This window comes from Teleopsis dalmanni, chromosome 2, assembly GCF_002237135.1.
Source record: "Teleopsis dalmanni isolate 2A chromosome 2, ASM223713v2, whole genome shotgun sequence".
NCBI classification, from domain to species: Eukaryota; Metazoa; Arthropoda; class Insecta; order Diptera; family Diopsidae; genus Teleopsis; species Teleopsis dalmanni.
This window is the reverse complement of record NC_051847.1, coordinates 98308286-98324827: the sequence shown is the minus strand read 5'-3', so window position 1 is coordinate 98324827 and position 16542 is coordinate 98308286. Positions and strand designations below refer to the sequence as shown.

At 28.8% G+C, this 16542-nt stretch overlaps 4 protein-coding genes across 5 annotated transcripts in view; 2 read left to right on the top strand and 2 right to left on the bottom strand.

Annotated features, from left to right (window-relative positions):
- Positions 1-1592, top strand: part of LOC119675147 (endoplasmic reticulum metallopeptidase 1-like) — a 3928-nt gene extending 2336 nt beyond the window's left edge. Inside the window, exon 8 of the mRNA XM_038086336.1 lies at positions 1584-1592. Within this exon, the coding sequence (XP_037942264.1) occupies positions 1584-1592 (9 nt within the window). The remainder of the gene's footprint in view (positions 1-1583) is intronic.
- Positions 1593-2424: 832 nt separating this feature from the next.
- Positions 2425-5444, bottom strand: LOC119682363. Its single transcript, XM_038095778.1, has 4 exons — positions 5216-5444; positions 4798-4877; positions 4583-4745; positions 2425-2627 (listed from the first exon to the last, which is right to left on the bottom strand). Exons 1-4 carry the CDS (start codon positions 5328-5330, stop codon positions 2536-2538), a joined length of 450 nt encoding a protein of 149 aa, XP_037951706.1. The 5' UTR covers positions 5331-5444; the 3' UTR covers positions 2425-2535.
- A 5096-nt stretch (positions 5445-10540) lies between these two features.
- On the bottom strand, positions 10541-11407 carry LOC119683164 (trafficking protein particle complex subunit 2-like protein). Its single transcript, XM_038096777.1, has 5 exons — positions 11269-11407; positions 11038-11210; positions 10887-10974; positions 10755-10834; positions 10541-10695 (listed from the first exon to the last, which is right to left on the bottom strand). The coding sequence occupies exons 1-5, from the start codon at positions 11299-11301 to the stop codon at positions 10650-10652; spliced, it is 420 nt and encodes a 139-aa protein (XP_037952705.1). The 5' UTR covers positions 11302-11407; the 3' UTR covers positions 10541-10649.
- A 1914-nt stretch (positions 11408-13321) lies between these two features.
- On the top strand, positions 13322-16521 carry LOC119679082 (WD repeat-containing protein 48 homolog). 2 transcript variants are annotated; one of them, XM_038091242.1, is made up of 10 exons: positions 13330-13573; positions 13707-13926; positions 13990-14202; positions 14261-14842; positions 14906-15111; positions 15183-15287; positions 15441-15580; positions 15641-15836; positions 15896-16081; positions 16149-16518. In XM_038091242.1, the coding sequence occupies exons 1-10, from the start codon at positions 13535-13537 to the stop codon at positions 16263-16265; spliced, it is 2004 nt and encodes a 667-aa protein (XP_037947170.1). In that variant the 5' UTR covers positions 13330-13534; the 3' UTR covers positions 16266-16518. The 2 variants fall into 2 exon arrangements, with proteins under 2 accessions (XP_037947169.1, XP_037947170.1); XM_038091241.1 differs by having other exon boundaries at positions 13322-13573; positions 14261-15111; positions 16149-16521.
- Positions 16522-16542: the final 21 nt, after the last annotated feature.

Here is a 16542-nt window from a genome sequence, read left to right as displayed (position 1 = left end):
CGAATGCATAAAAAAGCAATTTTAAAAATAAATGACCTTATAAGAATAGATAAATATCTTCAACCGACTACCGTTGGTAATCATCTTCTTATTTTTTTTATTCTTGTCTGAAAATCAAAATACCCATATTTGGAAATTTGTCATTGTAAAAGAAGCAGGAAGTCCATATTAGAATAATAACATACGCCGAAAAGTTTGAAACCTCATCGGCTGTATATTGAACATTATACACATCCAGACGTAAAAATTGCAACAGGCAAAATGAATGGATATAATTGGGCAATAAAGGATACATCTGGTGCAAATCCATGTTTTTAGGTTTGTTGAATCTTGAACGTTTTTTCAAGTCTCAGCTAGTCGCCATTTAATTTTTAATTTCAGAAAGGTAAGTAGTAATTCATAGTAAAACTACCGTAAATATTCAGCTTCGGTATAAACAAGAAGGTCGGCATTCTTCTCAATTTTTTGTGAAAAATCACTTTCGAAAATTTGTGACAAATACATTTTAAGTATGGACATGAGAATAATTTTTCTTTGCCTATTTTAACATGAATATCTGCCACATCATTGAGAGGAAATTTATCACATATTATCTTTTAAGTGTCTTGTGTCATCAAGAGCCTGTTCTAATACTTATTATAAAACTATGTAGTCCTGTAATATTATTTATATTTTGTTATGTTTTTACTATTTACTATGACTCTTTATATAGTGAAGACATTTTCTGTGCCAAAATTATTTTAATATAATGGTTCATCATTTGCAAGAAAAATGTATTGAAATTTTTATATTAAAGGAATAAGTATTAATAATCCAATGTTCTTTTAGCCCTGCCTAGTATTTTCCTAATCCGATCTTTCTCCTTATTTAGTTTCTTTTTGTATCTAAAATAGGGAAGCAAAGATTCAACTAAGATCATTGCGTCATTAATGTTGATTTTCGACTATGTAACTACATTATTTTGATACCGGTTTTTAAAACTCTTAAATTTTAAATACCTTTAGATATATGTATGCTCTTGCCTTGTCCATTTTTTATTACTATAACTTCTTAATTAAAATGAGTGTCTATTAGTAAAGTGTTTTTAGTCTATACTTAAGTGTAATTCATTTGCTTACTATAGGAATAATTGTCTATTACATGTCTTTAAAGATAATTAGAGGAAATGTTTGGCAGTCTATTGTAATTATTGTGATTTGCCTAATATTGACTATATTGGTGAGTTGCTCAGATGGATAAATTTATCAGAAGCCTTTAAGAATCATTGTACAAATATATCCAATTGGCTTTACAAAAGGACCGAAGATAATATAATATTAACTAGATATTACGGTACAAACCTTGTTCAAATAAGCCTTGTTCAAATAATTAGGTTAGGTTAGGTTATAACGGCGATCCCTACTGGATCTACTTAGGCCTATTCGTCCATTGATTCAATTAGTTAAAACAATAAAAATAGTATGAAGATTTTGATTTTTCGGATACTGGAATTTTATAATGAATTTTGGTAAACTTCAATATATTTTTTTTCCTTTCCCACTACGCTTTATAGTTATAATATAGTTTAATTCTCAATATATCAGAATTTGTAATTGTGAATTCTTATATTGATTGATAACGACTATCGTATGAAGTTTTAAAATTGACTGCACAAACGAAGATTGATAACTAGACAGAATCAGGTAGTTCGGTAGATGACATGTCCATAATAATTAATTCACACCGCAAATGTTAATGGCGAAGTTACAATGTAACATTGTTACATTGCATTGAATCGGTCCAAAAATTCACACGACCTTATTTTCTGATAGAAACCGGAATCTTATGTTTGAAAAAAACATGCCAATGAAGTATATAATTTCATCGAAATTGTAGAAGTACTGTGTAATCTAACATTTGTAAAACAGCAAAAATTCACATGAATTGTTAATAAAGACAATCTTGTGCCGTGTGAATAGACTAAACTGTTAACTTAGACGAATTCATTGAGTAATAAAACAATGTTCGGCAAATGTATAAATGTTGACGCATTCTCGTCAAACTCATCCTGGTAGAATACATTAAATAATCAAAAGTAAGTCCTGATACAACTATATTCCACAAATGAGTCCAAGCGTTAGTATATGCAGATCACATAAAAGAAATGAATGAATACTTTATTTATTTTTAAAATAAAGTTAAATTATATGTAGAATAAATGCTATTATATTGTATATAATAATAATAATAACAAACTTCAAATAAAATTAAAACAACAAAAGTTATATTGTAAATTAATTTATTTATAAAAAATACATTACAATTTTTTTTTAAATTTTGTTAATATTTATGTTTAAATTATTTGTGTGTATACAATATTTTTATTGATATGTTATTTTGAGAATTTGTAAAATAATCTGATAAATATATAAACCCTATAAAATATATAGGGTTTACATAGTTTTATTTAATAAACAATTAAGTATACAATTTTCAAAAACTTAAGTTAAATTAGAAAGCGTAAATTATACGTACTCTTATATGTACTTGCAACCACTAAACTACAACGGAGTGCTGCGGGTTTGATTGCTTATTTCTCAGTTCATGATAGTAGGAGTACACGAGGTGGGTACAGTACGCAAAGATAACTGAAACGTAGAATCAGAAAGCCATGTTATTATGCGAATATTCTATATATGTTATTATTAAAATACAAAAATTATTATAATTAAGTTATGGAATTAAAATAAAAATCAATATTCATAAAATGTTATATAGTTAGTAAGTCACTTAGTTTATTTGCAAATAATTTTTAATAATTTTTTACGAAAATTATCTTTTCTTTTGTTTAAATTTCAACCTAGACTTAAATGTCGTCAACTCTACCAAATTTTCTTATTAATACAAATAAGAACAATCAGTTGTAGTTACACTTTTACTTGAGGAAGAAGTCAGATAAACTTTGAAACGTTGATGATTTTTATATAGATAATAACTAAAACAAATTTTTATAAAAAAGTTTTAACAACATAAAAAATGTATAAAGTCAAGTTTAGTAAAAGTTCATTGTTTATTTTCATTTTTGACTATTTCTGCCTAAAACTCAATAACACAATGCTCTTTAAATATTGATGTATAATTATTTCCATATTAAAATAAAAACCCTTTTTTATAGTTCTACGATATTTTACTGTGGGTTCCTGTTCTCAAAAAACCAGTACATATATGAATATAGAATTTTAATTGTTTGTATAGGTAAAGCCTTATGTTTTGAAAATAAATCAGGCATGAGAAACCTGCATGAAGACTTTATCCTTACTGGATCTAACATCCGTATGAAAGATGGGAGCCCTTGAGATGATACAACGCTTATAAATTTTTATAGTCTGTGAAACGTAAAATATGATTAAGGAATCTTAATTTTTTTTCTTATGATATTCCATTGAATGGTCTCAAAAGTGTCAATAATAACATAATAAGAATTTAGTGGAAAACAGATTTCATTTTCAGAAATGAAAATCTCAATGCTAAGAACAGGAAGCTGATATATAACCAAATAATTAGTCCGTTACTTCTATATAGTTTTGTAGCGTTTAGCAAAGCTTTAAACACTACTATTCGCCAGCTAGTAATTAAAGTCAGGCTTTGAGAAGACTTTTCAAAGTACCATGGTACATTAGGACGAATGACAGCCTCAGGGACCTCAAGATTGATACGATCAAAAAATACATAAAGGATAGAGCTCTGAAATTATTTGCGAAAACTGACAGACTTACCAACACCACGTTATCAAATCTCAGGTTTCTCAGGGAGGTATGCAGATCTGAGGTCAATTATTGCCTAGTCTGATAAAGTGATAAACAATAATCCAGTCAAGGCGTAAAAAGGGCTTTTGAAAATACCTCGAGTTAAGAAAGAGTAAAAGTGCTCAAGTGCACTGGCTCAAAGAGCTTCAACATAATAATAAAATCAAATTTCAAATATTTTTAATTCAAGTGAAGTAGTGAGATATTTTAAATTAATTCAATAGAAGTTGAAGTACTTAATGATACTGTATTGTGATTACATTTGTGTATACCGTTTATATCTGATATTCCAGCTCCTGAAAATGTATAAGTTGCTACCTATGCAGATAATTTTGCCATTACAAACTTAAATGTCTTAAAAAAAGGAACGTTAAAATTAAATTCACTAAATGTACTCACATAATGTTTTTTTAAATTTGAATATAACGACATACTTGGATCGCAAGTTGGAATATCATTTTAAATCTAAAATTAAGTATTTAAAAATAAAAAAAAAATATGTTGATTTTGGTGGGTTAAAATCTAAATTAGGTATAGTATGATAGTATTGGAAATAAATATAACCCTGCGGCGAAACCTAACTTCAAGTGGTGGAATAATTTGAAAAGGTATTTGCAATTTAATGCAAAATTTTGCAGAAATCCATATTTGATCTTAAATGATCCAACATTCAGAAAAGATTACCTTAATTGCTTCAGATATGATGAACATGTGATATAGATTAATTTAATTTAATTAATTATAGCTTTTAATTGTTAAACCTATTAATGATTAAATTTATTAACAGTTAAAATTACCTAAGATGATAGTGTATTCGATTAGAATAAGAAAAACATTATCAAACATAGCTGCAGCCCGATAATAGCCAAAATTGAATATAACTCCCAGAATAGCAATGGGCCAACCAATGAAGAAAAATATCGCATTGATCAACCATACCAGCACTAGCCAATGATTTATCTAAAATATCAATTTTTTATGTTTATTTTTTATGTTTATTTTTTATACTTACCCAAAGAACACCAAAAAGAAGTGCCAAATTTCCAATCAATTCAATAATAAAGCCGATTAATGTTGTACTGTAACTTAAATCTGTAAAATATACATAAAACATAAATTTAACATGTAGCCAGAAGTAAATAGATCCATTTTATTAGCATAATTTTATAGAGAGAAAAGAGTTTGTGTCATCTTTTTGAGATGAGATCATTAAATTCTGATGTCGCGACGTAAATAATTTTTAATGTTTGTGGAACAAGTTTAGGCACAAATATTCCAAACAAATACCAAACATTGTACACATCATACTCAGGTAGTGACTATACAAGTGTGTGTATGTGGGTACCACATATTCTGATGATCACACAAGTAAATAAGTAAATATTTTTGCATTTCTTAATAAATTTTGATAAATTTTACGTTTCACTTACATCCCGGATTAAAGATTACACCGAATACTATCGAGACCAGAAAAAATATAGCTATGCTGAGGCAGGCATTTCGTAGGCTTATGTTAAAACAGGCCTTATCTGTGATTAAGTTCATTTTTAAAAATTTCTAGGAATTTTTCTAAACAATTCTTTTAAAATGATTCAGATAAAATTACTTCACTACCCGCTTCTGATAATTACAAGCATATACTAAGCTTTTAAAAAGCAACTAGCAGCAGATGAAATTCATATATGGAGAGATCATTCTTGTGAAATTTATACAGTAGTGGCTAAAAAATAATTCTGGTTTTTGTAAAACTGGCGGTATCACCATATTAAAAATTTTATTAACGTGGTATGATACCATATTAAAATATGTATGTATATATATATCAAAGAATACCTTACAAGAACGACAACTCCATTGTGAACTAAAATTTGTTTTTTCGCACAACAACAACTTGCCGTGGAGCTCTGAAAGTGTTAGTGAAAAGTGTACTAACACCAGCTGAAATCACTAAAATTTTTCACCTTTACATCTCTTTCCGATACTGCAGGTACTTTTGAGAACTGAATATTTCGAAAAGTTTGACACGATGAGTATAAGAAAGAGTTTGATTTCGTTTTTTGGTTTTGATTTTATGAGAGAAATATAAAATTTTATTGCGCCAAATCATACAAAATTTACCGCACAAATACTTAATAAAAAGTACTTAAAATTGGAAGTACATAGCAGCATATTGTAGCCAAAACTATAATAAACTGTGAAAATAAAGTTTAATATTTATATGAAAACATGGGAAACAAATGTGTTAAGGGATGTAAATATTATAAATCACTTTATACCTAAATTCCCAGACAACAATGAGGAACCAAGGTAAACTTTGCATTCAAGTTTTACGTAAATTTGTGTCATAAGCAGGGACCGTAACAGTTATCATAAAAAAAATAAAAATCATCTTATAACTGTTATCATATGCATTTTAAAATAAAACTCAAAAAATAATAATTAAATTTGATTTTTATTATATTCATCAAAAATAATAATTATTATATGCCTTTTATTTTTTTCGCGCAGCAATAACTCTTAAAATTTGCTTCTTATTTTAAAACGCACAAATAACTGGTATACTTGCGTTATATAATATAAAAAGCAAGAGTATCGCGCAAATTCTGCGCGATATTTTTAAAATGAAAATATAAAATGCAATTTTCATACAAGGTAGTTGTTTTTGTAATTCCATAGAAAATGTTTTAAAAGGTTGGTGCAGGTAAAGATTTAGTTTAGTTTTTTGTTTTTGTATTTTGCATACAAATTTGTTCTCCTACAAAATACAAATATAAATACAAAATATGAATCCAAAATACAAAAACAAAAAACTGAACTAAATCTTTACCTGCACCAACCTTTTCAAACATTTTCTATGGAATTACAAAAACAACTACCTTGTATGAAAATTGCATTTTATATTTTCATTTTAAAAATATCGCGCAGAATTTGCGCGATACTCTTGCTTTTTATATTATATAACGCAAGTATACCAGTTATTTGTGCGTTTTAAAATAAGAAGCAAATTTTAAGAGTTATTTCTGCGCGAAAAAAATAAAAGGCATATAATAATTATTATTTTTGATGAATATAATAAAAATCAAATTTAATTATTATTTTTTGAGTTTTATTTTAAAAACCTCATATATAAAAAGCATGCATAATATTAAGGATAAAAGTTGTTAGAATGATAACTATTTACTTAAATAAGAGTTTAGACAACTTTTTGTTGCTGCTTTTTTTCATAAAAAATTTTAAAATAACTGTTATTTTCGGTCCCTGGTCATAAGTGTTTTGCACTTATGACACAGTATATATCCCAGCTAGCATTTAGACGCCAATCGTCAAAATGCGTCGCTTATGACTCGCCTTGACGATGGTTAAGCGATTGTTCTCTCAAAATTGTGTATTTGCTCTTTTTGTTTTTTCTGTAACATAATATTTACATATGTCGCTTTTGCTTCACTTTGTTAATATTAAAGTGCAATTGGAGTGTTACAGTTGTGTGTGAAGTTTAAATAAATAAATTTTAATAAAATAATTTAAAAAAAAAAATTTTAATATATATATATAGGTAACTAATCTTTTGATATCTTATTAAATAAATAAATTTTAATAAAATAATTTTAAAAAAAAATTTTAATATATATATATAGGTAACTAATCTTTTGATATCTTATTATTCAAAGTTAATAACTTTAAATATGTAACGTACTAAATACAATGAAATGTGTCCTTAATAAAATAACTAATATCTAAATTAAAATCTATTTAATATCTAATATTTTGAAAATTTTAATTAATATTAGCATTAAGTTAGCAATAAGATATATAAACTATTTTTAATACTTAGTTTTTAGTATTTTATTTCATTATATATGTATTTTTTTTTTTGTAAATAATTTTACAAATAAACCAATAAGAAACCAGTCATTTTAATAAACCAACAATTTTAACTTCAACTTCTTTTAAATTTTATTTTCGCTGTTTCTTTTCTATCTCTTCCGAGTATCGGAATAACGCTACTCCTTGATACATACAAAAAAAGTAAATTTTTACGCTTCTCTACGGTGCACAAAAAAATTAAGTTTTTACGCTTCTCCGCGATGCACACGCGATGTATATGGATGGGTCATTTGTTACGCTTCTAAGCGACGCATAAGCGATTCAAATAGAAGACTCATTTGTTACGCTTCTAAGCGAATCGCGGATGAGCGGACAAGTTCTCACAATGAAAGCGTCGTCTGAGACTCTCAGACGTGCTCTTCCGCGATTAAATTGCTCAGCATTACGATTCGCGGAAGACTCTTCCGCGATTGAAAATGTTCGCTGGGATGGAATAACAGATATGAAAGTGTTAATTAAAATATTTGTAAGTAGTAATTCATCTTCATAATGATAAAGAAATTAAATTATAAAACACAATTTATAATAAAAACATTCATTTTGTGTGAATAATTTTTCCAAATTTTTTTTTGAAATATTATTGACAATAATATTTTCAATCAAATTAGTTTCAAAATGATTATGTTAAAAAACAAAACATCGTTGTAATTATGGTTTTTAATATTTTGCCTATATATATTTCAGCCTATACTAGCAAATGAAAATTGAATATGAATCTTACTGACCGTAAATGTCAAAAATTCTACAAAATATATGTTTAAATGGAATGTGTTTTCAATGGCATGTATTTATTAAAATATAATTGTAAATATTTATATATTTCCAATATAATATTGGAAATATTTTAATATATATGCATATATAGTAAAATTATTTTTATATATATAAATAATTTATTATTTGTTTGTACCACATTTTGGACATCCGAATAAAGTCATATTGTATTTTTAAAGTATTGTATAAAATTTTAAAAATTATGTAGAAAGGGGAATGATCTTTTTAGTAAGTAGGAACTTATTGCTACATATGGGCTAGTTTCGGCTTTTCCATATAATAATATTTAATAATAAACCACCTTATTTTTTTAGTACAGCCTATATGCTCTTCAAAGGGAAGTCCAAGAGTAGGCTAAGATTTCCACAAAAGTATGTCCCTAGAAAAGTCTATCAATGCTGCTCGTGATAGACTTGGTATGAATGAATAACAAAGCAAGGTCCTTCGAAATTCTGCACACTACAAGCACAAGCATTCGCACCTCCTACGCTCGCCCCGTAGCACCACACCCGGTTATATAATCCACTCCGACAGCTTAACCCCTGATACTCTATTCTCTGACAAATTTTAACCATGCACCGTAAACTTATTACTAAATCGAATACTTGACGTTATACTTCGATGAGGGGCATCAAGATGCTTCCATTGACCCACTCTATAACCGTGGCCCTCGTGACCCTAGTCACAGAATCTACAATTAACCTATTGCCGCGCTTGCGCAACAACCCCACCTCTTCCGCATATCTTCCTTATTCCTATACTACGTTAGAGAACTTCTGTACTTGTCGACAAAACGCCTTCATCGTCTCCTCGAGGACCGTTATTTTGCTTTCTAAGAAAAATTAGATAACTTCTACTGTTGTTGCACAGTAAAAAATTGGTTTTTATCTATAAAGATTGGAGTATTTGCCCACATATTTTCCTACACTTTGATCACACGAACTCATAAAAGATTAAAGAGAATGCATGCACAGTTATCCAATGTTGGTATAGCAGACAAGCAGTTGAAAGACTTTAAACAGGTCTCAGTGAAAACAACGAGTGAACGGCTCAACCAAAATCCAAATTATCTAAAAGAATATCCAATAAATTTTTGACTTCCATTGCAATTTAACGCCATTTAACAATAATTACAATAGAATCATTATTCTTCAGTCCTCTGACTTATTTATTTAGGGGATATGTTTGACTATGTATGTAAAAATCAACTAAAAATATTTAAAAATTGATTTAAATTGTAGCAAAAAGATTTCTCATATATTTTTCTAAAATCATTTATGTGAATTACAAAATAGTGTTTTTGGGATTTCTTTATACCAAAAGTCATTCCTTCTTTATAGAGTCTTGTTTTAAAACTAAACAATTTTACATTTTGATAAAAAATAAATTTTTGTTTTTAATAAAATAATGTATTTTATGCATTGTCACTGTTCTCTTATTTGAAACTGGTTTTAATAAGCAATGAGAGAAAATAATGCGTCACAAAGTGCATACAATGTAATTTGCATATTTTCTTACATTTGCTCTTTCTGCATTTTAAGAAGTAATAGCTCTTGCACGCGTACAGTTGCAGACTCATCATCAATAATCCCGGTGGGAAAGCAATGCAGTATATTCAGGGTGTTAAGTTACATATGGTTAGAGTAAATTGTATATGTCAAGAAACTAAAAATGATATCATCTTAATTTTTTGTTTTTTGATGTATTCTCTACTTAAAAATAATAAGTACTAGCTTGTATAAACGAAGAAGTCGATGAAATGATCCTTAATCGGTAAGGTGTATTTTGCACTAACAAAATTTTTCTGAACACAACTGTTTCCATTTTTATTTATTTATAGTTTCCATTTTTGTAAGATGTTCTTTGCTCTAACTTTTGTGTTGATGTTATTGCTGCGATAAAAAACAAAACAGATGTGAAATGAAAGAATTTATTTAATTTTACTATCATAAACACCAAAGTAACATTAATTAGAACCCTTCCATTCTAATAAACTCTTTTTACTATTTTATAAAACGATGACTAAGTAAAACTATTTTTTTCTAACATTTTTGATATAATAAGCATCACACGATTTTTATAAAACATTTCTATATTTATGTATGGGGTAATATTTGGAAAGATTTATAATATATTAATTGTATTAAAAATGTACAATTAACACATTTGTATAAAATATTTATCAACATTATGTTTTCCATAGATTTAAGAACCTCCATTCATTATTTTGTGAACTGCTCGATCAAATTTTCTATATTCCGAAAAAAAAAAGATTTAATTAAGTTCACATTTTTAATTTAATGCACTGACTTTGACATCAACTGTTCTCCCGGAATATGAAAAGGATTACAAATGGCATCTGTATATAAAACATGTAGATTTCTAAACATCTGTAAATATTCATATAAGATTTACAAATAAATAGTAAATGATTTAATTTACCGAGCGCACTTCATTTTCTCGCAATGCTATATTTCCAGAATCAACCACAGCAATAAATTTTATTTTAGAATTCGTAACGAAACCGTAACTACAATACAATATATTTGCATATTTGTACTATTTTAACAACCCATAAATTCATGTCACCCACATTTTATTAGCTTCTGTAGAATATAAAAGTCCCAAGTACAACTCCTTCGAGTCAGATGTTCCCTTGTTGGACGGCTGACATTTTTCTTCCACTACATCAAGTGCTGCATGTACTCTATACTGCAACTCTAGCTCTTTTTCCATGTCCGATGTAGAAAAATATAGTGGAGCATTCTGTAATGTCATAAGTTACATATTTTAAAAATCGATATAAATATGATTAGGTATTTACATCCTTCCCAACTATTGATATACAAATAGCCATTATATATTAATATTACAACGCACAATAAACTTTAATACTTAATGATTGGATATTTTAATGTTAAATAGTATGCAAATAAACTTGTAATAAAATGTGCGATGCTGCCAGACTGTGAAATTTCTCTATACTAGTAGTGTGCCAAATTCATATTAAACTTCACTTTGAAGCACTGGACAACAACATAATTCAAGCAAACTACATTTTGCAGAAAAATAAATAAAATAAAATTGAAAATTAAAATGAATAATGAATTAAAAGCAATGGTAATAAGTATAAACTTATTAGTAACGAATCATCTGGTTTAGTCAATGGTGGAATGACCAGGTCTAAAGCCAGGCCGCTCTGAAAATCGTTCATACACAGTAACAAAAGGTCGTTTTACATGATAATTGACGCAAATAAGCTCATGGTCTCTATCAGCATATCGCGCCTGGCTTGAACAATTTTGCAGGTAAGCTGACTGCGCTTGCTGCTTTGTTGTTCTTAAGGCGCTGTACAGCAACACAAACTTTATTATGACTAGGTGGTGGAATTTCAACACCATTATTTCTTATTGGGAACACCGCAAATTTTCTTTTGGTGTAAAACTAATAAGACTATGTATTAACAGATGTATTTGCTTCTGCGGCCCCCAATCTATACAGTGATCTATACAGCATCTGGTTTGGATAGCCCTGGTATAGAGAATGCTACATGTATGTACGGATCAACTATCCGCTTTGCGTTACAGTGAAACGAGTTGTAATTATACCGCATACATAGTATAATGCATATTTGAATATATACAGTATGATTTGGTAGCACGTTATACTTGGTTTGCATACATGTAACATCTTCTATATCATGCTTTACTTTATTACAAATTATGTTGAAAAGAACGATAACAGTGAATGTTTTGTCATCATATAATTACTATGGTAAGTACAAATAGATAGAATCTTTAAACCAACTTTATTGATATCCAAATTCTGCTCCTATCATTTACATTACTACAAGTTTTTTAAGATGTAAACCACTCACTTATATTGTAGGTCTGTTCCACGAGCTATTCGTAGTGAAACTCATGTAAAACGCAAGTAAAGTACAAACTGAGAACGTAACACAAATAAAATGTCAAATTTCACTCTATACACAGATTTTCATGATACATCTTTGTGAAAAGTTTGGTGAGAATAAATAAACAATATAAAAATTTAAATTCAAACATGAAATAAAATGTACGAGTAAAGTCTGTTTCGCTCTCTCAGGTGATCTCATTTACTCGAAAATTTGCTGGTGGAACGCAGCAGTTTGCTGGTGGATCTTTTTTCTGAATATATAATAAATAATGAATAATATATATTCCACGTACTGAAAAATATGTATAAATGAAATAAATCCATTGCTGTGATTAAGATTAAAATTAATAAAAAATGCATTTGCAATTTAAGAACCATATTTCTTCATTTAAACAAAACACTTTTTAGTTTATTATGAGTTTTTATATATTATTACATATGTACTGTGTACTTTCCGTGTGAACAGTTTGTGTCAGAGAGAAAATATGTTTTATTCGCATGTTACATATGCTTGACTTTTGAGAATAGACCTAATAATTACTTATAGGTTTATAAGCTAATAAAACACTTTTTTATGGATTTTGTTTGAAGATAAAACTGCTGTGTATATGTTGAGTTAACTGTGATAGTGTAAAAGTATTGTCATAGATTTACAGCTGTAAGAATAATCACCGGAAATATTTGTGGTTGACTTTAAACATATGTGAAAACCTGGGTTAATACAATTACTAAAAAAAAACTTCGCAATATTGAGTTCTGAATGGATTAAAATTTTTTTTATTAGTCATACATGTCACACTAAGTTTAACATTAAGTTAAACTTATTATTTGAATGTAAAAAAATAACAGGTATCCTATTGAACTATAAATGTTCAATTTGAATATACACAAATGTTTAACAACCTGTGCGCCCTGTTAGCCAATAGTAGTAGCTTTATCTATTGTCGGCTTATTGGTATAGCAACCTTGCCCACTTTGATTGAGATAAATGAAGATGAAAATTGAGTGAAAATTACATTATACATTTTTTACAGTTTTCGATTAAAGGAACATGATTTTTCTGAACGATAGTAAATAAAAAGTGATAATATAAATGAAAATCGACAGAAATAACTTTGTAAATTGTGTTAACTCGAGAGGGGAAGAGAATTTTTAAAATTTTCTTACAGGAAAGAATGTTGACGACCAAAAATTGTCAAAGAAAAAAAATGCAGGTACATATCCAATTCGTAATTTTTTTTATTTTAAAATTAACGAACTTTGGATTTATGCAATAAATATTTTTATCAATTGTAAAAATTAGTGGATGCATGTTGCATTTATATATTCTCTAACTACTTGTTAAAGGTATCTTTTGTTATTCGAGACGCAGAGGAAAAACAGCATAGAAACGGTGTGAACGCTTTGCAGTTGGATTATAATAATGGGAAATTATACTCAGCTGGACGAGATGCTATTATCCGAGTATGGAATACTAAAACTGAATCTAATGAAAAATACATACAGTCCATGGAACACCATAATGACTGGGTGAACGATATTGTGCTCTGTTGCAATGGACGAAATTGTGAATAAAAATTTGGTTGATTTAAAATAAATTTTTTTAAATAAAATTTTATATTTCTGCCAGTGATCAGTGCAAGTTGCGATACTACCGTGAAGGTGTGGAATGCACAAAAAGGATTTTGTATGTCCACTTTACGCACGCATAGGGACTATGTGCAGGCACTAGCTTATGCAAAAGATCGAGAACAAGTTGCAAGTGCAGGTCTGGATAAAGCGATATTTTTATGGGATGTTAATACGCTTACCGCATTAACTGCTAGTAATAACACCGTAACAAGTATGAATTTAATATATCGTAATCTGGCATTTATATAATTTTTTATCATATTTTTAAGCTTCAAGTCTTACCGGTTCAAAAGATTCAATTTATAGTCTTGCGATGAATCCTTCAGGAACAATTATAGTAAGTGGTTCTACCGAAAATATCTTGCGTATTTGGGATCCTCGTACATGTACTCGAAGCATGAAACTACGTGGGCACACTGAAAATGTCCGCGCACTTGTTGTTTCACCGGATGGCACTCAAATAATTTCAGGAAGCTCAGATGGTACGATCAAAATATGGAATATAGGACAGCAGCGTTGTGTCCAAACAATACATGTTCATAAAGAAGGTGTTTGGTCACTTTTAATGAATGAAAGTTTTCAATATGTAATTTCGGGTAGCCGAGACAGACATATTATTGTTACAGAGCTTCGTAATCCAAGTAACTCGGTCGTAGTATGTGAAGAACAGGCACCAGTTCTAAGTCTATGCTACAATATTGATAAGACAGGTGTATGGGCAACAACATGGAACTCAGATATTCGTTGCTGGAAACTTCCATTCTTTGATAAAACATCTCTTACGTCCAGTGGAGGCATGGATGCAGTATGGTCGTTTTCTGGGAGCGGTACCGAGTTAGCAAACATTAAAGGTTCGTTTTTAAAAAACGGTTTTAGTTTTAAATTTTCTAACACTATTATTAATATGAGCATAGGTGGTGCAGCTATTAAGAAATGCAGCGTGTTAAATGACAAAAGACATATCGTTACTAAAGATACTGAAGATAATGTCGCTATATATGATATTTTACGTATTTTAAAAAAAGAAGATTTGGGTAAAGTAGAGTTCGAAGAAGAAACTAAAAAAAGAAATAAGCAGGTCTATATTCCAAATTGGTTTACTGTTGATCTTAAGACAGGGGTAAGATATTTCATATTCTGAAAAGTATTTCATAAATTAAATTTAAATGATTTATTTATGTATATATATAGATGCCAACTATAGTATTAGGGCAAGATGAGATTGATTGCTTTTCAGCATGGGTTTCAATTGAAGCTGGGCTACCAGAGTGTGCAGAACCAACATCTGAAATTAAGGTTTGTTTTGTTTCCATATTTTTGTAGTGCATTAAGTGAAGCATGGTGCAATTAGATTTGAACCCTATTTAACTGATTTATTATATTATTTCTTTAAGCATATTTTAAAAATATCTTTACAAATCTTGCATTAAATATAAAAATTTTTTACAGATTAATTACGGGAAATTACTTCTTGAGGCTTTATTAGAACATTGGACACCACCGCATAGTTTGCCTCAAAATGAGTTAGAGCCTGATGTGAGAGGAAATGGGTATTTCCAAGTTCCGAAACATACCCCAGTTATATTCAGGTATATATTAAAATAAATATATAAAATTTTCATAAAATAATTCAGTTTTTATAATCATAGTGAAGTAGGTGGACGTACAGTTTGTCGTTTATTAGTTCGTGATGCTGCTGGAGAAAGTGAGAGTACTCTTTTACATGAGACTGTTCCACAGTGGGTAACGGATGTTGTTATAGAGAAAACAATACCAAAATTCTTGAAGATTCCATTTTTCTTGCAACCACATCCACAAATGGTTAAACCAGAGCGTACTAAAAAGGTTATGTATTGCAAATCTGAAAGACTCACTCCACTTTCAATATAAATTTTTCAATATAGGATCGTCTTGTCGCAAATGAATTTATACAATGTCGAAAAGTCTGTGAGCATGTGTTAGAAAAAGTTATTGGATGTGAAAGTACTCCCAGTGGGGGAAATTCGTCACAAAATAGTCAAAGTGATGCAAATTCTGAAGGTTCTCAAGTACCCGCAGAAGATCGTATTGAGTTATGGTGCAATGATGTGGTAAATAATCAGAATTACTGATATTAATGAGTGAAGTTACATTAATTACAAATCTTAAAAATTTTAGGTCGTTGATCCTAATATGGATTTACGTACTGTACGTCATTTCATATGGAAACAGTCAACTGATTTAACGTTCCAGTATAAAACAAAACCAAATTTTAGTTATGACGGCAAATTATGAAAAAGTAATTTGTGAATTCCAAAATTTTTACTCATTCATCGCTACAATGAAATCTCTAGAAATAGTAGAAGATATCTGTGTTTCTTTTTATTTTATTTATTAATCTGTTATTCAAAACTTATTTTACAGTTAAATATGATCTTAAGTATGTGTAATTAGCTATATATAATATTAACAGCCATTATTACATTTGGTTTTAAATAGTGTTAGAAACAAAAAGTGTCTAATTTAAAATTTATGTAAAGTGTATCAGTAGCTTATATTTATTACATTAATG